This window comes from Fringilla coelebs (genome assembly GCF_963513975.1).
Source record: "Fringilla coelebs genome assembly, chromosome: 5".
In the NCBI taxonomy this organism is placed as follows: Eukaryota; Metazoa; Chordata; class Aves; order Passeriformes; family Fringillidae; genus Fringilla; species Fringilla coelebs.
The window spans coordinates 50,375,902-50,397,233 of record NC_140033.1 but is presented as its reverse complement, the minus strand read 5'-3'; the positions used below and the strand labels follow the sequence as shown (position 1 = coordinate 50,397,233).

The 21,332-nt window shown below is 53.3% G+C and overlaps 2 protein-coding genes across 4 annotated transcripts; one reads left to right on the top strand and one right to left on the bottom strand.

Annotated features, from left to right (window-relative positions):
• The first annotated feature begins 797 nt into the window (after nucleotides 1-797).
• Nucleotides 798-8,886, top strand: CDC42EP1 (CDC42 effector protein 1). Of its 2 annotated transcripts, none has more exons than XM_084205712.1 (3): nucleotides 798-1,069; nucleotides 4,542-5,424; nucleotides 6,422-8,886. In XM_084205712.1, exons 2-3 carry the CDS (start codon nucleotides 4,980-4,982, stop codon nucleotides 7,216-7,218), a joined length of 1,242 nt encoding a protein of 413 aa, XP_084061838.1. In that variant the 5' UTR covers nucleotides 798-1,069; nucleotides 4,542-4,979; the 3' UTR covers nucleotides 7,219-8,886. The 2 variants fall into 2 exon arrangements, with proteins under 2 accessions (XP_084061838.1, XP_084061839.1); XM_084205713.1 differs by lacking the exon at nucleotides 798-1,069 and adding an exon at nucleotides 2,321-2,472.
• Nucleotides 8,887-9,795: 909 nt separating this feature from the next.
• LGALS2 (galectin 2) lies at nucleotides 9,796-15,831 on the bottom strand (the record flags this gene model as incomplete). 2 transcript variants are annotated; one of them, XM_084205815.1, is made up of 4 exons in its annotated part: nucleotides 9,796-10,039; nucleotides 11,191-11,350; nucleotides 11,562-11,644; nucleotides 15,731-15,831. In XM_084205815.1, the coding sequence occupies 4 exons, from the start codon at nucleotides 15,734-15,736 to the stop codon at nucleotides 9,893-9,895; spliced, it is 396 nt and encodes a 131-aa protein (XP_084061941.1). In that variant the 3' UTR covers nucleotides 9,796-9,892. The 2 variants fall into 2 exon arrangements, with proteins under 2 accessions (XP_084061941.1, XP_084061940.1); XM_084205814.1 differs by lacking the exons at nucleotides 11,562-11,644; nucleotides 15,731-15,831 and having other exon boundaries at nucleotides 11,191-11,445.
• Nucleotides 15,832-21,332: the final 5,501 nt, after the last annotated feature.

Genomic DNA, 21,332 nt, shown 5'->3' with positions numbered 1-21,332 from the left:
CCTGAGTAGGTGCTTGTACGTGGCCAAGTGGTCCCCAGCAGAGCCAGCAAGCCGAGCCTGAAGGCCATGAGGGTCACCAATGGCACTGATGACACTACACCCACCAGCAGGTTGCCCCTCATTGGCACCGACAGGGTCTTCTGCCCTGTGGCCAACGAGGGATAACACACGATGCCAGAGGGATGTGGTGTCCCACATGTGGGCAGCAGCCCTCCCTAGTGCCACCAGAGAGCACCTCATTGCATTTATCCACTGCCACCAAAGAGCACCTCCTTTCAATTATCCACAGCCACCCCCTCACCCTGGTCTGACACACTCTCGCTGGTATGACACTTGTCCTGACCCTGTAACAAACACCAGCCCGGCCCAGGTGGCCTTCAGGGAGGCTGTCACCCTGCTAGTGCCCAAGCTGGGCTACCCACAGCCCCTGGTACCACCACCCGCCCGCGGCCCCCAGTGCTACCCCACTGGGAACTTCCTATCCAACATGGGATCAGGGGACCCTGTGTGACACCCAGGGGTCGCACACCCACACACACACCGGGTTCAAGCCCCTTTCCTTTGCCCTGCAGCCGGGCTCCTCTAGCCAGGCTCGGCAGCAGCCCGGCCTTCCCCCAGACCCACCGATGCCGGCACCCGGGAGCGGCAGGCGGCCAACGCCGGCAGACGGGAAATGGCACCGGGGAAGCGGGGAGGAGGAGGGGAGCGGCAGAGAAGTTCCTGAAGTTTTCTGTCCTGGATAGTTGGAATAAATCTCATTTTCTCTGGTCTCCCTGCCGAGGCGAGGATTGGCTCGGCAGCGCTGCAGCCCGCCCTCCTCCTTCCCACGTCCCCTCCCCGCCAGCTTCGCTCCCTCTCTCCCGTGGCATCAGGGCGTCAGCCTGGGAGAGCCAGCCTTGGGGGGACAGCCGTGGGAAAAGGAGGGGACAATGCCTCCCCTCTCTCCCCCACTCCATCCCGGAGCACAGCACCGGTAATCCTTGGAACAAGTTACAGGGGCCTGCGGAGAGTGTCTCGCAACTTTTCGTCTGGAGGACGGGGAAAAAATAATAACCCTGGTTCGAAAGAGGTAAATCCTGAAAGTTTTGGTTCATCAGTTTGTAGAGCTGGGGGCAGGGGGGTATGGGGACCAGAAGGAAAAGGGTGGAGAGGGTGTTTGGAGAGGGGAGAAGCGAGGGGGGATGGCAAGGCGACAGAGACGGGAGGGATGGTAAAAATAAAGGGAGCAGAAAGCAGGAATGCAACAGGAAACTGGGAGTGAGGAGAGGGGACACGGGACGGGGGGGAGAGGCGGGAAGGAAAGGGAGTGAGAAGAAGGTCCCACGGATGGGGGAAGGCAGGAGGACGCTTGTCTCCCCAACCTTGCTCGGGATACCCCTTAAAGCCCCACAGGCTCTCGGCACTTCAGTCTTAGGGGTATGGAGGAAGAAAGGGAGCACTTTTTCACAAGTGGGCAGGGAAGGGATGGCTGGAAACTGCCCATCTCCGTAGCTCCAGCCTCCCTCTATGTCCCAGAATGTCCGCTTGGAAAAATATCCTTGTTATACAGAGATATCACTATGTGTATATATAGCAGCCAGCAGCACAGGAGTCAGATTTAGGCGTCTGCCTACTGCCCGGCACTGCTCCAGGGAAGCTGAGAGAGGCCCAACCCAGCCAGCCAAGCCCCTTTCCCCCTTCCCCAAGAGCCTGTCCCTGCTGGCTTTCCTCATCCCAAAGCAGTCACCCAATAGGGGAACTCTGCCTCCCTTCCTTCGGGGAAAAGGGAGGTTTTTCATCACTCAGGAAGGCTGGGAAAGCCTTCCTGGCCACCCACAGCCATTTCCACCCGCTCTTCCTGCTGTTGAGACCACCCCAAATTTCTCGCTCTCTTTTGCAGTATGTGCCCTTTGGGGGAGGGAAGAGGCTGCTTTCAGCAGCTCTATCCAACTAGACATCTGGATTATTTTCCCCCCCTTTCTGGTTTCCGCTCTTCCCAGCAAGCAGAACAGCTCTGGCCATTCCCAGCTAGTGCAAAACCAGTGGTAACCAGCTGAACTCAGGGGGAAACAGGCTGGGAGGAGGAGGAGGAGGTGCTGGCAGTGGGTCTTTGAAGGTAGGGGGCTTCCCACAGGAGGCAAGAAGGGAGCCACAGAGAGTGTGCCAGGGAAGGGGAGGCCGTGGTGGGCTGTGGGCTTGCTGTGCCAGGAACTGGCGAACACCAAGGGCTGCCAGATGGAAGCGGTGGCACCCGGACAGAGAGAGGGCCCGGCAGAGGGGTCCCTTTGCCCAGTGGAGGAAAGGACAGCGCACAGGTCACCCTTTGCCCGCAGAATCACGAGTTTCCCTGGCCTGGAGGAGTCTGTTCAAGTGAAGGGGAGGGCTCAAAGGAGGCAGGGAGCCACACCGGGGGCAGAAGGAAAGAAAAGAACAGAAAGAGGGAGATTGGAAGGAGGAAAAGCTCAACAGGCCTGCCAGAAACCTGCCATCCAGGTAGGGTTGGGCACCAGCTGCTTCACTCCCTCCCTCACTCTCTCCCTCCCTCCTCATCCCAGCGCTTGCTGCCTGCCAGCAGGCAAGGAGAGCCAGCAGCCAGGACTTGCTGGCTTGCTTCCCTGTGGTGACCAAGAGAGAAGGAAGGAGAAACACTTTCCTCCACCCCACTCCCTCACTCAAGAGTTGTCCAGATAGGGAACAAGGGGATGCTCTCCTCCCACATCCCCCCTATTCCTTGCCTCCGCACCCCATCCCAAGGTGTGATGTCCCCCATAGGGGTGTGCAGGGCAGCTGTGTTGTGGGGGGATCTGGGGTGGGGGTAGGAGTAGCCCTGGCTGGTGCAATACATGCTAAAGGGGACAGTCTCCACTTTGGGTTTCTCAGGGGCTTCAATGTGCAGAGGAAAGGGAACACTTGAGTGCTGTAGTTCACCTAATCCCCTCTTCCAGAGTCATGTGCTTTCCTTGGGAGATCCTGGGGACAGCTCAAAAATATGGTTGCATCTCTCTCCCTGTGGTCCCAAGACCCCAGCTGTGCTGCAGGGACCAGCCCAGTAGTTTCCTTTGCACTCCAGGAGAGCCCTGACCCAATGGCTATGGGTGGGCTTTTGCCACAGAAAGGAAATAGCTCCCCAGTTATCCCCTCACCCCAAATCTGCCACGTGCCTAGTTTGTCCTGGCTGCAAGGCAGCACTACATGGCGTCTGCGGGCAGCAGGGAGACATGAGCTGCACGAGCTGGGGGCCAGCAGGAACCCAACCTGCCACCATTCTGTCCCTGCTGCCACCAGCCACTGCCACCCCAGGAGGCCACTGCCACCCTGGGGAGGCAGCCAATGGTGCTGGGCGCTGCTGGGGGAGGTTTGTTTTCCCTTCCCCAGTCATTAACCCCTGGCAGATAAGAGAGGCCCCGGGTGAGCAAACAAGGCCAGGGCAAAGCAAAAATGCATCTAGCCAGCCAGGAAAGCAATTTCATGTCCAGGACTCCCCTTCTCCAGAGCCTTTGCCATGCTGGCACTGCCCGGCTGCTCCAAGGCGATGCACGGACAAGCAGGAGAGGCAGGGAACGTGGGAGGGGAAGCCATGCAGCAGTGGGGGTCCCAGCACATGGAGATCAAGGGTTGTGAGGCTCCTGCGTCACCGCTTGGCATGCTGTCCTCCACAGCCAGCCCTGGGGTGGGACTCGGCTCTGTCCTGGTGCCCCAGCCACAGAACCGAGGGAAGGACACATCCCCAGCTGGCTGCCCAGGCCACCAACACTCTGAGATGCCCCAAATCCTCTCCTTTCCCCAGCCCACCCTCTCCCACTTGCTGTGCACACCAACAGGGGATCTGCTGATCTGAGAGTCCTCCCCACTGACCGGGAGGTCATCACCCTGCCGAGCATCCAGCTGCTGCTTCCTGCCTGCCCCTCGGTGCCTCTGGGACCTGCCTGAGTGCAGGGACCCACCCACCTTCTCCTCCAGCCTCAGGCAATCACCTCCCTTGCCGTGCCTCAGTTTCCCCTGTCTGCAGAGCAGCTGCCCTCCCCACACTGCCGACTCCCTGCTTCTGCAATGTCTGCCCAGCTCCCGAGGACCCAGCCAGTGAAGGACAAACAAAGCAATATACAAATACTGCATTTTTGCTTCCCACCACTCCTCCTGAGAAGCACATGGGCCCCAGGCCTCACCCTCTCCTCAAGGGTTCATCTGAATGGCAAAAAGGAGGGAGAGGTTTCTCGCCCCAGGAGCTGGGGCAGCCAAGCAGGGCATTGCTCTGGGAGGAGGTTCTGCCTCGGAGGGAAATCCTCAGCCTGTGTTGTGGTGTGGGTCTGGCAAAGCTGCTTTGCAGACGGGAAACTAAGGCATACTGAGGTAGGTCAGCAAGGTGAGGGAGAGCACATGTTTTTGGAGGAAAGCCTTTTTCTTCCTCCCCAAGAGAAGAGCCAGATAAAGGGGCAGCCAGTAGCAATCTCGCCACTGCCTTATGCACCCCCTTTAACCTCCTCAGGCAGTTCTGTGGATACAGCCAATGGGATTGGGAAAATCCTGTCCAAGGGTTTCACTGTTCCTCTTGCCTTGTTTAGGTGGCCAACAAGGGGGCGAATGCTCTTGCTCTGCCAGTCCACCTGAAGCTCTCTTTGTTGCCTGCTGCCCCATCCGTGACTGGCTCCCACGCGCCCAGAGGCAGTAGAAGACAGTGGATTAACCTCCAAGTCCACGACCAGAGACAGCCTCCAGTGACTGCAGAACGGAGGGGTAACCCAGACACCCCCTGGGGACCTCTCCGTGCCACCACTGTCCTCACCACTGGGGCCGTACCCTCCGAGGGTGATTTCATGAGCGCGACGTAGTGCAGGGAAGCAGGAAACCTGCCGAAAGCCAAAGTGCCATGCCCTGTCACCCCAAGAGCATGGGAGCAGAAGCAATGGGGAGGCTGGGGATGTGACAGACCAGCCCAGTGCCGGAAGCCTGGTGAGGGCTGATTTTTGGAGCTTTTTCAAAGGCAGGGTGAAGGGTGCAACATGAGCCTGGGGAAGCTGCCGGTGCTGAGCTGGGTGTCGGGCTCCCACGGCAAGCGGCGGCTGAAGTCGGAGCTGACGCCGGACATGATCAGCCCGCCGCTGGGCGACTTCCGGCACACCATGCACGTGGGGCGCGGCGGGGACGTCTTCGGGGACACCTCCTTCCTCAGCAACCACGGCGGGGCCGACGCGGCCAAGCCCAACAACTTCTTTGCGCGGACGCTGCGGCACGTGCGCCGCAGCCCGCTGAAGAGACGGGGCAGCGGGGGCCAGGTGGGCGCCTCGCCCGCGCCCCCGGCCGTCTCGCCCATCATCAAGAACGCCGTCTCGCTGCCGCAGCTCAACGAGGCCATGTATGATGGAGACAGCACCAGCCGGGGCTTGACCAGCAAGTTCTCCTTCAAAAGTGCCTCCAACAGCTTCTCCAAAACACACCAGGCCTACGGTGAGTGAAGCGCGAGGCAGAGGCTGGTGCCCAGGTACTGAGCACCCTCTGCAGCCCTTCTCCATTGCTCCATGTTCCCTCCACAGTAAGGAACTTAGGGTTTTAAGGAGAGATGGGAAATTTAAGACTGCCCGGTCTTGACAATCCCTCCAAGCAGATTAACCTAACCTTGCACTGAACTGTGGTCCTTCCTCCTGCCCTTGGAAGGTCTCCTCCCAGGGTGTCCCTCAAAGCGGGGCAGGGATGGTTTCTCTGTTTCTGCCCCTCTCCTGTAGCCCCGCACAGCTGGCAGCCTGTGCTGTAAGGGAGCTCCCCCCATCTACCCTTTCACTTGAGCAGCCTGCCTGAGGAAGCCAAAAAGGTGCTGGGACAGTGGAGCAATTTCCACTCCAAGGTAGCGAGGTCAAGGGGACCCACAGCATGGCCTTCCCCACCTCCACACAGATGCTCCAACCCTGTCCCTAGCTGTGCCAACCTCTACATCTCCATGTAGATTCCATCCACCCTTCTCCATCGTGTCCACATCCCTCCCTGCCAGCCAGGGTGCCCTTTGGGGAAGGGTTGTGGGAAGGACGGGACAGGACATCTGTCTGGCTCCTTTCCAGCCTCACAGCACCGGGCTGCGCTCAGCTTTTCCCCAGGGAGAGAGGTCTGGAGCAGAAGGTCTCAGGGTGGGGGTTGGATGTGGGGTGCCTGCAGCAGCCGGGGGAGGTGGCCGGGCTCAGAGGGAAAGGCAGGCTGAGGCAATGCTGCCATCTCCTGGTCTCACCTGCCTGGCTCAGCCCCCACTGCCATCTTACCGAGCCCAGAGCCCACCCGGAGACCCTCTGCTGTAACTCTGGGCTTTGGAGATGTCCACAGAGACACTGACCAGTCCTTTAGAGGCCAGTGCCACTGACAGGAGCATGACCTGAGCCACTTTGTCAGCAGTGTCCCTTTTCCCCTGCAGAACTAAGTCAGGCTTGCTCCCTCACCAGCCATACCTTCTGCCTCACAGGGCTGGAGTCCGGATTTTGTACCATCCCTCGTGTCCCTCGTTTGGAAAAGGCCCAAGAGAGCACCTGTCTTGGGGAGGACGAGCTGGATCGCTCCGACTCCCTGCTGTCCTTCCGCCTAGACCTGGGGCCCTCCCTGATGAGCGAGCTCCTCCAGGTGATGAGCTTCCCTGAAACCAATGGCAGCGAGGTGGGGGAGGATGGCCCACACCTCCTGTGTGAAGAGGGGACCAAGGACAGGGTCCCTCCAGCAGTGCATGCATCCCATGAAGAGGACAAGGCAGCATCCAGCTTCTGGGACCACTCCAGGCAGAGCAACCTGTCAGGGGCCAGCTCACTGCCAGGTCTGCCGGTCCATGCCAACGGAGAGGCACGTGCCATCGAAGGCGCTGGAGCGAACTCTGTCTGGGCTTCGGGGCCGGGGGCAGCGTCCAGAGGGTCCCCGTGGCAAGGCCACTGGAACGACTGCACCATTGAGGCCGGAGAATTTGACCGAGCAGCCCAGGTGCTGGCCCGCCATTACGGTGGGACCAGCACCCCGCGGAGCGCCGAGAAGGGTGAGGGTCCCCGGCAGGCCCGGACACAGACCCCGTGGGAGAGCCCCAGCAGCAGCTTGTGGGGGTCACAAGTGACAAGGGAGAGCCGGTCCCCCGAGGCCAGCTGGAACCAAGGAGAGGAGGAGGAGGAGACCAAGCTCTCCAGCCTGCAGGAAAGCCACAGCGGTGCCCGAGGGGGCCGCAGCAATTCCTTCGAGTATGCCGACGAGGAGGAGGAAGAGGACGATGAAGTCAAGGTGTGAACAGCCATCCCGCCCATCACAGGCCCCACCAGAGACACTGGTGCCAGCGTCTTTGCCCTCCTCCCTGTGCCCCACCCGCTGGTGCCAGTGTCACCAGCAGACCCAGTGGGTGACCTCCTTGCCAAGTGGTGCACTGGGCAGGCTGGGGAGGGCAGAGGAGAGCCCAGCTCCTGGGGGGCTCCCTAGGGCTGGGCCAGGCTGCTGCAGAGGGCCAGTGGGCTCCACAGAGCCAGGCATAGCACCCCTTCTCCAGCCTCACGGCCACTAGACATCAAAGGAACATTCCCATGTGCCAAAGGAACCCCGAATACTTCCTACCCCATCCCATTCTCCCCAGCACCCTCTCTCTCAACCCCCAGCATGGCTTTACCAGCATGTCTGGGGACATACTCCATCCTTCCACTGATGTCCCCAACCATCCTCTGCAATGGCACACGTGCCTCCCCAGAGGTATTCCCACTGATAGCTCTGGCACGTAGGGGATGGGGATTCCCCAGCTCCAGCTGGTGCAAGACCCTTCAGAACAGCACATCTATCAACAGGAGAAGGTCAGCTGGGGTCCCAAGGGACAGGCAAACCCCACAGAGCTGAGCTTTCTCTTTTCCCCTGCTCCCCGCAAAAAGCTGTGTGCTCAGTGTTCAGGAGGTGAGAGCATGCACAGAAATAGTCAGGAATGTTTCCACTTGCCTCCTGCTGCTGGGTATCACTTAGGACAGCTTCCTTCCTCACCCCCACTCCCCTCAGCAATTGAGAGGGGAGAAACTTCTTGTCTGACTGGTGGCAAAGGCAGGTTATCAGGTTACCAAATTCTGCAGTTCAGGCCCTAAAAATCCCTTCTTTTCTGCCTGCCTCAGAACAAGGAGACTCCTCTGCAGCCACTCGGTTTGTGCCACCATCCTCGCGGTGGTGGCACAGTTTGTGTCTCCATCCTGTCCCCCTGCCCATTCCCCACACACACGCCCCTCTTTGCAGCACACCCCTTCCCCAGGGTGATGTGGAGCATGGCTGATGTCCCTCACCGGGTGGCCCTGGGTGACACAGCTGCCCTGGAATGAGCTGCCCCCCACGCTGGCCCGTGTGCAGACTGGCCCTCATAGAAGCGCCTTTGTGCCACGGTGTGGAGCCAACATGCTCGGGGGCTGAGGTCACCCGAGGGACCCTCACAGGACCCCCTTGTTCTCTGGGACAGGGGGGCGTGTGCAGTGGGAGGAGATGCTGGGCCATGGCTGCAGGACTCTGCTCCCACACATCTCTCCCACCACCCAGCTGCTCTTGCCAGGAAGCTCTTCAGAGCAGGATAAAGAGCTGCAGGGTGTGCATATACTGCACGTGGAAGTGCCACTTGCAGCCAGGCCACCAAGGTTAAGGACAAGCCCATGTTCCCCAGCCTCCCCAAGGGGATGCCTCATGCCAGCCACCAGCAGCAAACCAGGGCAGGCACCAGCTTCAGGAAGTCCCCAGGTCTGGCCACTGGCAGCCAGCAGGATCAGCCTTATTCTCCCTTGCACCTTCGAGCTTGGGGACCTGGGCTCTCAGGATGAGCTCCCTTCTGCCCTCTGCTTCCCAGACCATAACACAAGACCAAAGATCCATATCTGTGGAATTACCCTTTCTGCCTCCCCTCTGTATCCCATGCACTTATTATTGTCCTTATTAAAACAGTTTTGATACTAACCTCTGGTGCATCCCCTTGGCTGCCGTGACCTTATTGTCTTCCTCACTATGTCTGCTGGAGCCCCAGCCACCAATCCCTCCATCTTTGGCAGTGAGGAAGTGGAGAGGGAGGGCAAGGACACTGACACCTTGCCTTGGACCAGGCTCTCTGTAAGATGCTCTTCTGCTCTGCTCTCCTCCCACCCAGCCTGAAGTGTCCCAATGTTTGCTGTTACACATCAGTCTCCCTTTTGGGCTGGCAAGATACTTTTCAATTAGAGCAGCAGCATGTAAAATTGGGACTATTTTCCTGTAGTCCTGTGCAAGGAGGTACTGAGCCACATAACTCAGCCCAAATCCCACTGCCTCATTTTCAATGAGTAGGATCTGCTGCGGAAATCTCAGAGTAATGGCTGACGGGAATGTGCCAGCAGATAAGTGAGGTGAGGTAGAAGGCAAAGTTGGAGACAATCCCTTATCTATGGCAGGAATGCTGGCTGGGGGCACACCTGTGCTGTCATCCCCATGCCCCCTTTTAATTATGCACTTTTGTAGCACCTAATGCCACATCAAATGCCACTTAATTTACATTTATGCCTTCCTTCCCATTTCACCATCCCCCATTCCCAAAAGCTGGCTGCAGGAAGCTACGGAGCTTTGTGAAAAGATTACACAACCGTTTCCCCAGCAATCATATGGTGTCCTCATCCTGGACCCCACCTACAGCCTGCTTTGTCCTACCTGCCATCCCTTCAACCCCACAGCCTGTTCTGACCTGGAAGGTACCTGGCATTTTCCAACAATGGCTTCTTTCCTACTGGTGGGAGAGCCTTGGGCTTTGTCAGTGGCTCACACAGAGACACAGAGCTCTCACAGATGACAAAGCAGGTGGAACAAGCAGACTTCCACTGGCTTGGATTTTTATTAGAGCTTGGAAGCAGTGCCCATCAGGTCAGCTTGAAGGAGATGATCTTTAGGCCCCTCTTTAGGCCCCCTCTTTAGAGCTTGGAAGCAGTGCCCATCAGGTCAGCTTGAAGGAGATGATCTTTAGGCCCCCCACGATGCTTACGTAGTTGATGTTGCAGTAGCCGTGCCGGTTGGGGAAGCACACTTCGTGACCGTCAGGCAGTTTCACACGGAATTTGTCTGACAGCATTTCAATGAAGAACTGGGAGAAAAAAGAGAAAGAAGAGCAGGAATTGGGAGCAAGGAGGGTATTCAGAGGTCAGCATTTAGGCAAAAGGCCTGACTGTTACATAAGAGGGTCAGACCTATCCACTACAACCTCAAGCAAGGTGCTGGGGTTTGAGGTGAGGGTGATTCAGGAAATGAGCTGTTGATATCAAGGGTCTACAGACTATGACTAAGGACAGGACCACTCCCAAGGCTGTTTCAGCTACTCAGACTGTAAACCCAGAGCAGATAAACCCAGGTATGCCTTTACATGTCTTCACAGAGCATATGGAATGTTTACAACCACCGTTCTCTTCTGAACAGGGCAAAATAAATCTAACCCCCCCAATGCCCTCAGCAGCTCACCAGGACTCAGAAAAAGGAGCTTTGCTGATAAACATGCACAAGCAGACAGGATAAGAATGTTTCACACTGGTCATTGAAAACTAAAGGCCATATTCCCCAAAGCTGTCACCTCACTACTCCTTCCCCAAGAGCCAGTTCTGTCTGAGGAAACAAGCTTCCTCTCCACAGATATAGGAGCTACTCCTAAATGCAGCCCTGTTAATCCTAAATGGACTACTCCTAAATGCAGCCCTATTGACGATTTGGGACATCAGATAAGGTGAGGCAGCAACTAGGACAGCATCCCTGGCAGGAAGAGAGAAAGGACAGATTGGCAGCATAGATTCAGGAGTAATTAGGACAGAAGAGTTCAGGGACAGGCTTTTGGACATTGCTCCAAACTCGAGGTTGTCTTAAAGGCTGTGTTTACATAGGAAGGAGGGAGAGAAATAAGGTAAACAGCAGCAAAACCCTGCTTCTTGGAGACTCTCTTTACTTTCATACATGCCCCAGGTTCACTCACCTGCAGGGCAGACAGAGGGGCCAGAAAGCACTTACAAAGCATGAGACAGACAGGACTCACTTAAAATTCCCAGAAACAGCTTTGCAGTTTTGGAAGAGGAGCAGAAATGGCAATCAGGAACAAAAACCCAGAAAAGGGACCATGGTGAGGGAGCAGGAGGTATTGGGTGGGACTGGGAAAACTATGGTATGGGAATCTGCTAACCAGGGGCTTCCCCTCCCACCCCATACTCCCCCCCACACCACACACAGCCCATGACACCATGCTGGCACCCTCACCTTGACAGTGCAGTCCCTGAAGAAAGGGAGGTGGCTGTCACGGTGTTCCGTCTGCCAGGAATCGGAGCACTTGGAGTTACAGACGATGACAGACTCGTTGAAGCGGGGATTGAAGTGAAGTGCCAGATCTCTTGAGCTGCAGCCGAGATTGATGCTGAAGCTGTAAATGAGCATGAGGAAAGTCATATGCATGGACAGGAGAGGGTCTTGGAATACTTGAGATCCAAGACACATCTCTGCACCCAGTTCCTCCATCAGTGTTGCAGGTGGCACAACAATGTGCCGTTTTGTATCTGGGAGCCTTGGGAAACCACCTTCCTCTATAGCCCACCTTCAACCCTGACATGGTAAGGGGGTTTCTTTGTACTTACCCAACAGTGTCAGCAGATACTTTGCCCTTCACCTTCAGGGTGTTCCCAGGCTTCATATTCAGGTTTAAGATTTCAATATTTCCCTAAGGCAGAGAAAATTAGTCTGTGAGGCTCCTTCAGCCATTCCTCCTGACTTGGCACTGCCATTGAGAGGGTGCTGCTTGGAGGCAGCCCAGCCAGGAGAACATAAATTGCTCTGAGCTGGTGCTCCTCTCATAACAAAACCCTCCACGTTGCAAGTCTTGTGGGAACTTCTCATTCAGTGAGAGAAGAGTGGGCTGAGTGAAACCCGCAAGAGAGAAGAGGCACCAGAGAGAGAGGAAGTGAAAACTGGCTTGTCCTCAGCAGAATGAAGAGAAAGCAGGACAGCAGAGATACAAAGAGGGTTAAAGCAGGGGGGCACTGTCCAGGGTTTGGTGGAAAGCTGATGCTGCCCAAGAAATGCAAGGGTGAGAGCGACTATGACTCACCAGTCTCACTCAGCCTTGCTGAGCTGAGGACCCTGGGTGACAGAGGACAGGAGCAACTGCCCTTACAGGCATTTTCCTCAGAGGGCAGAGTTACCAGGCAGGGAGACACCAGCAGTTTAGCTCAGAAATGCTTTGCACATGGGACCTTACAGCTCTAAACTTCCCTGTGGCTTACACACTAACATGACTCCTGCTTCTGCAAAGCTCCAATGGCTGCTATTAAGCCTGGAGACTTTGATCCTAGGAAAAAACCTCCATATGTACACTTCTTACTAAGGATTCCAGCAAATAAAAGCAAGTACCACCCTCCTTGGTGGGCTCCCAGTGGAAGGCCTATGACACAGAGCCCTTAGGGGTACTACTTTAGACATGAGATAGGACATACATCTTCCCAGCTGGCCAAGGAGGTGTGACCACCATGTTCACTTTTTTCCTGTATGTAACAGCTCACCCAAAAGAACATCCCAGCTCTTTCATTTTGTGGCAAGGGGCAGCTCCAAAATCCATTCCAGCAGGCATTCCAGCAGGCATTCCACCATCCTTCCCCACAGTGCTCCAAGGAAGGGCTCAAAGTGGCTTGGAGGAGAGGACAACCAACACATCCCCTCTAGATGGCATGAGTTATGGCATGTCCTTTGCAGGAGTGACATAGTGGCACCCAGGCTCCTTCCCTTCTTGTGGCTCTAGATTCAGCTGTGTGGATTGCAGTACCCATACGTGGCAGCTCTCTGCAACCTCCCATCCAAGGCCCATCTAGACCCAAACCTTTTAGCCTGAGGAGCCACACACCAGGCCACATCAGGTTCAATAGTCCCATCCTCCCGAACCCTTCGATATAGGAATGTTGTCCTCACAGGAGACTATCACCCCTGCTGTATTCTTCCCAGGTAAGAGCTCAGTGTAGACAGTGCCCCTGATCTGTAAGACTCCAAAAGTCAAGAGGAAAAGGGAGACAGAGGAGGAGGTCAAGGCTCAGGAGATCAGTCGTCCCTCAGCCCCCCTCCCAAGCCCTACAGAGAGCACCTGAGTGCTCCTGCTGCTGCACAGACAGCTGGCAGACAGCTTCTATCCTTCCCTAAAACATTCTGAAGAAAGAAGAAGTAAGTACTGCTAAGCACTCCTTCCCTGGAGGTGTTTCCCACGAGCAAGGGGTCATAAAGTCCAGCAGGCTTGGGAAATTTGTTAACTGTGGAGGATGCTGAAACTGTTGGGGAAACCTCTGGGGCTGAGCATGAAACCAGCAGGAACCAGTGCTGGGAATGGTGTTTTCTGGCATTGGGTCTCTTTCCCAGCACACTGCTCTGTCCACAGCACAACTGTACACACCTTCATATCACACTGCTGCCCTGCAGCCATCCCAGGGGTAATCCAGAGCCCAGGGTCCCCTTCTCAAATATTGGAGAAAAATGAAATGGCTGGCTAAATTGCACAGTAACTTGCTTTTTATCTGGGGAGTAAGGATTTGCTGTCTGAACAGTATCCTGGGTATTCCAGTCTTAGTAAATATACCCAAGAGAAGGGGGTCTTCTACAGACTTAGGCAAAAGCAAACAAGCAGTAATTGCTTATTTTCATTAAGTATAAACATATTAAACCAAGGCATATCTTTCCAACACAGTTTATAAATGCCATACTTGTTAACCTTCATCACCTGGTTAAATTTGTAAACAAAACTTCACGATACATACACAAATTAAAACCCTCAAAACATAGTACACAGAAAAGCTTAAAACCCCTGTGGATGCCTAAAGCTGGAATAGGAGAACCCTCAGCTCTGGGTGCAGTTTCTAATATGCAGGATACCTATAACCTGGAAAAACCATAAAATGGAATAGTTCAGTTTCTGTCCAACCAGTGCACAGTGGGGTAACAGCAGGGCATTATCCATCTGATGATAATTTGATGGATTTTTCCAGAACTATCTTTCACTTCCCAAGGGTAACACAGAAAACTTTAGCTCTGTCACCACCCTATCAATACCTGCAGCAGAGGGTACTGTTAATTGAACCAAGTCTTGGTTTAGATTTTGGCTTTGCTGTGCTGGTATAAATTCGACAGACTCACCAGCGGGGTTCAGGTGGCTTCCCAGAGGTTGCTCCAACCCATCCCATATGGCACCCATAATTGCCTATTTCCTGGGAGAATTCATACCAGGTAGGTATGTGAATTTGGTCTATAGTAGTTGTGCCACTGCTGCAGTAATATTCACGGCGCCATCCATTTGTGTGGGAATTTGGGCATTTGATACATTTTCAGCCTACCTGGAAGGCCACAAAGGGGAGGAGTTAATAGGGCTGGACTGACAGGAGCTACCATCAGGACTCGCCTTAATTGATATTGCTTTCATACATTGCTTAAATACACACTGCCTTTTGCACAGAGGCTGCCAGATCTGAGAATCCTGTTGTTTTAAACAGCAGCAGGCTTTCCTGTGTCCTCTGGGTCTAAGCCCCCAGCCCAGCAGGCAGCTCAGGTAGTCAATGAGTAGTCATGGTTACCTGGGGTAGTAGTTAAAAACACTCTATGTCACCAGAATCTTTCTGCCTCTTCCTCACGCAGCAAGATCTGATCTCGGCCCATAAGGGAAACTTGTATTCAGTTTTGTATTTCCCTGAACATCTGGAATGTTCTTCCAGCAATGCATCTTACTCTGCAGGGAACAGTAGTGTGGGTTTCTCCACCCCCCTCATCCACAGTTTCAGTTTCAATTAAAGGCTGAACTTTTACTGCTTTTGGTATAGGGTGAGAGTCTGCCTCTAAACCATCATCATTGTACCAAATATCCCCATCCCATGTTTCAAGATCCTCACAATATACCACCCTATAGATGTGCTGGACTGAGTAAGGGGATGATTCATGTGGGATTTTATCAAGTAACTTACCTAGATTTTTCTGCATCTGTTTTTCTCATATTTCACCTGCAGACAGTATTTTTTCAAATTGCTCATTTTTATTTAAAATAATATCTATTAGTTTTTACAATTTCTCCTATCAAAAGATAATGCTGTTCTAAGAACCTCATTTTCTGACTTCAAACTCATAAATTTTACATCTGCAATCCGTTTCAGGTGGCAGGTTTGATTTTTGCATGCAAGGTAAACAACTTCCCAAAACTGCACAAATAACTTGCCTTCTTACCTTTAATGGGCAACTTACCTTTTCCTCATCCCATTTTTCATTCGACCTGCAAACTAGCTATTGCCTGTACATTATCACAATTAGTTTATACTCATTCCAACCCTAGAGGAGAGAGGCAACTACCAAACTTCTCAGGAGAGAGTAAAACTTTAGCTTTACAGTGGTCACCCTTGATAACCATTTTTCCTTCAGTCTCCCTCACAGGGAGACAACCTGAGCACACCAGGCAGGAGAAAGCTATCACCCACAGAGGGACAGTAAAAGTAACAGTAAAGGCTTGGTCAACCTCCCTGAGAGGGTCAATCTCCCACCAGGCGGGAAGAACAGCCAAAGTTCGGAACTGTTGAACGGCACTTTGGGTCAGAAAAAGGTGATGTCAATTAAAAAATGTTACAATTTGCTGTTGAACTCATCTGCCCAAGTTAAGGTGGAAAGGAGACTAAATTCCAGTTCAACAATGGCGACTTTACTTTACAAAATTAGTCTTATATGGAAAAGAGAAAGGGAGAGAGAAAGAGAGAGGGGGACAAGAAGTGAGATAAGGCAAGTAGAAGGTGGTCACCTCCATGGGTCTAGCAGCCTCCCGCTGGTCCTTCTGTGCCTTGGGCTTCTTGATGGTGGGGTCTCATCCAGTCCATTTTATTTCCTCAGTAATTCTTACGCAGTCCCTTATTTGGGTAAAAAGGAGAGGCAGAAATGACTTTCAGTTCCACATTAGCATGTGAGGCAAGAGTAGGCATGGTTCTGCCATTGCGCACACTCAGATCTTAATTCGATGGTCACCAGGGGTCTGTTCTGGGGACAGTGTGAGACAAGTACCTCAAAAAAACAAGTGTCCTATTTGTGACCCCACTTCTAGCTCTTGCGCAGTAGTTCACTTCTTATCCAACACACCACAGCTGAACTTTGACCTGAACAGTTTTGGTTCAGTTGAACTGAACCAAAACTGAAACCTTGCTTCCCTCACGGGTTGTGCATAGACACTCGTGACTTTTTTCTGCAACAAGTTCACCACCAAGCCCTTGTTTAAGACATTTACTGCAAATTACCAGCCCTTTCCTTACAGCTGCCTGAGAGGGAGAGCAGTGTGTGTCTCCTACTGTGTCCAGTTCTGGCCTCCTCAGCAGTACAGGGGAGCCATGGAGCTCCTGGACCAGGTCCAGCAGAGGGCTACGGAGATGATGAAGGGACTGGGGAATCTCTCTTATGAGGAAAGGCTGAAGGAGCTGGGCCTGTTCAGCCTTGAGAAGAGACAACTGAGAGGGGACTTCACCAATGTCTATCAGCATCTGAAGGAGGGTGTCAGAAGGATGGAGCCAGACTCTTCTCAGTGGTGCCAAGCAATAGGACAAGAGGCAACAGGCAGAAACTGATTCACAGGAAGTTCCACCTGAACATGAGCAAGTGCAGGTGACTGCACAGTGGAACAGACTGCCCAGAGAGGTTGTGGAGTCTCCCTCACTGGAGATAATCCAGGACCATCAGTATGCAATCCTGCACAACGTGCTCTGAGACGATCCTGCTAGAGCAGGGAGGTTGGGCAAGGAAGAGATGAGCCCCTGTGGGCCCTTCCAACCTGACCCATTCTGTGGTTCTGTCTGAGGGATGAGTAAAACTCTCTGTGCAGAGAGTTGAGTGCAGAGCCACAAGTACCAAGGATGCGAGAATATGCAGAGAGGGAGACGAGCAGGAAAGAGGCATGAGCTGCTCAGAGAGGGGCCATGAGATTTTATCAAGATAACATTTACCCCCTCCTACAATGCTCAGCAGGGGCGTTCACCCCCCTTTTATTTGCCATTGGGAACAATAGTGGGAAGCCAGGGAGCAACTCTGCCAGCACTGGCGACTTCCTTCATCTGCTGAGCCGAGCCTCCATATGGTCAGACACCAGCCCTGTGCAGATGGTCTCCCTTGTGCAGGGGTATGTGCTCCCCACATCAGAAGGGGATGAGACTTTAGGGACCCCAGAAGAGTCAAAATTCTCCACTGCAGTTTGAGAATTTTGGAGATGGTGATTGGGATGATGAAAGGAGGGTGACAGGGGCAGGTTGATACTTCCCTGCTGACACTGCAAAGCAGAAAGCCTGGGGAAACAATGATAGCATGGGAATGTAAATCCCAAAGAAAGAGGAAATCCGGCTAAAGAGCATCTGCAAAAGAGGTGGAGGGTCTGTGCAGTAAGGAAAACGTAAACAATAGCTGTGGAAGCTGGCAGCCACTGGTGCAAAGGATCCAGGAACCCTTCACTCCCCAGAGAGATGTTCCTATAACAGGATACCTGATTGGGAGCACCCCTCCAGGGCCCCCGAGATTTCTGCCCAGGCCAGAGGGCAGTTGGTTTGTACTGGTATGGGACACCCATGTTCACATCACTGTGACCAGAGGAGCATTTGCTGCATTTCCAGAGGGACAGCAAAGACCCAGCAGGCAGTCACTTGGTGTGAGGGTGGGGACCACATGCGACCCAAGGGCAGGGCAAGCTTCCAGCAGGGAGCAGGCAGGCCTGCAATTTGGCTTGGAGAAAACAAAATAACCCCAAACATATTTTAAGAAGGGAAGAGCCTAATGCAAGTATGTTGACTTTCAGCCAGGAGGATGGTAGGGCAGGTCCTCTGCAGAGTGCTTTCCCCATAAAATGCAGCAGCTCTATTGCAGAGGTCCCACATCTCTCAATTTTGGGGTCAACAATCTTTCCCTGCCTTCCTGCTAGTCCTGAGGTGATCTCAGGCCACCAGGACCACCAACGGGATCTCAGGACCCTTGGGGTGCCTCCAGACAGCAGCACCTGCTGTAGCACAGCCTAGAGCTGCCACCTCAACCACAGGCCACCCACACAGCTGTTGAGAACAGACTGAATGCCATCCTCCCCAGCAGGCTGCCAAGATCCTCGGCAGCATCCTTGCTGGCAGCAGTATTTATTTTGTTTTCTTATTTGGGCAGGAGATAAGCCAGCTAGGTGTGAAGCCCTGAGGAAATCCACAGACTTCCCCACTTCCCAGCCAAGGTAGACTCAGTGGTTAGAGGATTCTCAGGGCCTTCTGGGGCAGAGACAGCCCCCAGGATCCACACCAACATGCCAAAACCATCCCCACCATCTCTCTATCTCAACAGTACTCTGAGGAAGGGCTGCAAGGGGCTCAGAGGAGAGGGCAGCCCACACATTCTCTGTAGACAATGTGAGCTATGAACAGTCCCCTGGGGGACTGACACAGGTCACCCCCAGAGATAATGCTCAATTCAGAAGGCATCAGGAAGATAGAGGAAGGCAAGGCAGCCATGCTGGGTGCGTGGATGCATATGCCATTGTCCCCACATCAACCCAAGCTCTGCAAGAAGAGGGCAGAGATCCCTTTAGCACCCTCATGAAAGGCTTGGTGCTAACTAGGCACCAAAGAAGTGGCACTGGAGAATGGCACTGCAGCACGGATAAGGTACCTGTCCCGTATTGCACTCCAGGCACCGAGGGAGCCTGTGCCTTGCACCAGGCATCAGTGTCCGCTCAAGGCAAAGGGAGCTCGGGAGATCAACCATGCATTCTTTCTCGGAGTAGCAGCTGCTTACTCTGCTATTATTTCCTACTGCTTCATATAATTTGTACTCCACAGCAAGCTATTGTCCCTTTCCACTGGCTATTTATTTCCTTGAATAGCCTCTGGGGAAAGATTTCAGTGCGGGAGTAAAGAAAAAAGAAAAACTCCACACAATAAATCTCAAGCAGTGACCTGATTTAAACTGTGTTCTCTGACCTCATCTGGGCCCTGGTTGCGGTTCCTCATGGCAGTTGTGATTAAGGCCTGTTTCTGCTTTGATTTCCTCTCTTCATTAAGCCTAGGGGGGAATGACCCTGCCTTAGAGGGCTGTGGGGTGGATTTTCAGAGGCCAGAGCTCAGGATACAACTAAGAAGAAGCTTCCACCAACCTCCTAATGGAGATGCTCAGTCCACTACCTGCCAGTACAGAAATTCCTGAATTTCCCTTTAGTCAAGAGGTGTTGGTTGCTCTCTCAGCAGAGAGTGCTGCAACCTACACCCAACTGATCCCTGAGCTCTGAAAGTCAGCCAGCTTCCTAACGGAGGAGGACTGAAAGAACAAAGTGTACTTACCTCAGCCAAACACTGAGGTAAGCAAGAAACTGGGTAAGCAGGTCTGTGGATCTGAAGGGTGTTTACAGGAGAGAATTGACCAGGAGATGCAGGAGAAGCCAAAGCAAAGATGAGCACAAGAAAAAAGTGCCCGGGAGCACCAAGCTCCTGCCTAAGATGTTATCCAGAGCAGAAGGGCCCCTTTAGAGAAAGCACTGGTCTCCACATTCAGATCAGGTTAAATGGGAAGTAACAAAGGACTAGAGGTTAATCTCCTGCCACCCCTCCTGCCTCAGCTCCCTCACTGTGGGTCATCCAGAGCACCTGTGGAATCTACAGAAGTAGTGTCCATGATCTAAACCAGAGGGCAAGACATTAGAGGCCATCAGCATCCAGCAGGCTCTCCATGAACATCATCCCTCTTCAGCTGTAAGGTGCAATTTCTCTTCCTTAGGAAGTGGGGGAAAAGAAGTAAGGACAAAGACAGCTGAAGAACTAAAATATGGGGGAAACCCCACACCTTTCTTCAGGGCTAGGGGCAGCAGTGAGAAAGGGAACCTGCATCAAGCAGTGGAGCAGATCAAAGGCACAGGGAACAAGTACAGCCTCAAACTCCATCTCTCTCCCTCCTCTGTCTGAAGGGCGGCGGTGCCACGGTGGTTGGCATCTCCCATCTCCATGGGAGAGCTCAACTGTGCTCTGATGGATGGTTTCCAGGTTATGTCCTTGAACCTTTGCAAGGAATGACTGTCTCAGGCAGCTCTGAAGTCTGTAGAAACATTTCTGTGTGGTCCGAGCTGTGCACAGGAGAAAAGTGGTTCATTTGCAAGGAAGTTGGTTGATAAGGGGTCATTTTTATCAACCCAGGCAGCCAGATGAGTCATGTCTTCTGGATCCCCAGCTTGGCTGAGGGGCAGGAGAATGAACACAACCGGCAGAGGGTGGAGAAGGGAGGTCAGAGGACTGATGGCATGCCACCCACTTCCATTTCCAGACTTCATTTCTCCAATTCTTTCACTCATAGGTGCATGCCAGGAATGCGGGTTGCGGGAAAGGCTTTCAAAAACATGCCTGGAGATAATAATTCACTTGTGTTGAAAGCTTCCCTACTGGAAAATAGAAGATATATAGAAAGCTCACAGCTTCTCTCTCTCTGGGACTTTTGGGATCACGCAGTTTTACCCACATCTTTTGGATGAGATATTATTAGCTTAATGGGAAAATGATCTTCCAAAGAGCACTCCACAAAGGATCAGCTTCATGAGGTCCTATGGTCCACTTGCATCTTCCACCAAAAGATTATCATCTACAACAGTTTTATCTTACCATTGAGCAAAGAAGATGACAGCTCCCTCAGAAGAGGAAACTGAGGCACAGACACTGAAGTTCACATCCAAAATCAACTCTTTCTGTTTGGATTCTCATCTTAAAGTTTTCATAGCCACCAAATCAAATAAAATCAAATCATTTTGCAAACCTGTGCAAGAAGCTAAAAGGAAGCTGTGTCCCCCAGCTGATACCACTGGAGTATCAAAGATGCTGATCTCTCATCACACCATCTATTATCAGCAGGAGGTACTGAGGCATTCAGTGCCTCTGGAAAAAAACAGCCCTTGGGTGGGTCCAATTAAGTCTGAAAACCAGAGGCATTCAAAGAACAGAAGTCTTCCTGCAGTGGAAGCCATGGCACTTCCAAGATGCCCCAAGCCCAATTTCATTGAGTTCAAGGGGACCATTTCCCACAACAGAGACAGCATGAGACCAGCTGGCTGGAACTAGAATAAGCAAAAAAGAAATGTAGCATTGCACCATTATACAAAAGGTCCTTGGGGACCTCCCTGCACAGAGCAGCCATCCTGGGTTCGACCCCACAGCACAGCAAGGGCAAGAAGTGAGAGTGCCTGCGAGTCTCCATCCCGCGCAGGGACGGCCAGGCTGCAGGACTCCCTTTCAAAGTGATTCTCACGGCTTCCTGCGCTGAGCCCAGGCAGGTTGGACAACTCTTGAGGACTTGCAGGAATCTTTCAGACAAGCAGAATCCATCTGAGTCACACGCACGAGGCACAATGCCAATGGTGGCTC

Coding starts and splice junctions, on each gene's coding strand:
- CDC42EP1 (XM_084205712.1), top strand. CDS start 4,980: ATGAGCCTGGGGAAGCTGCCGGTGCTGAGCTGGGTGTCGGGCTCCCAC. Junction 5,425..6,421: donor CAAAACACACCAGGCCTACG/GTGAGTGAAGCG, acceptor TCTGCCTCACAG/GGCTGGAGTCCGGATTTTGT.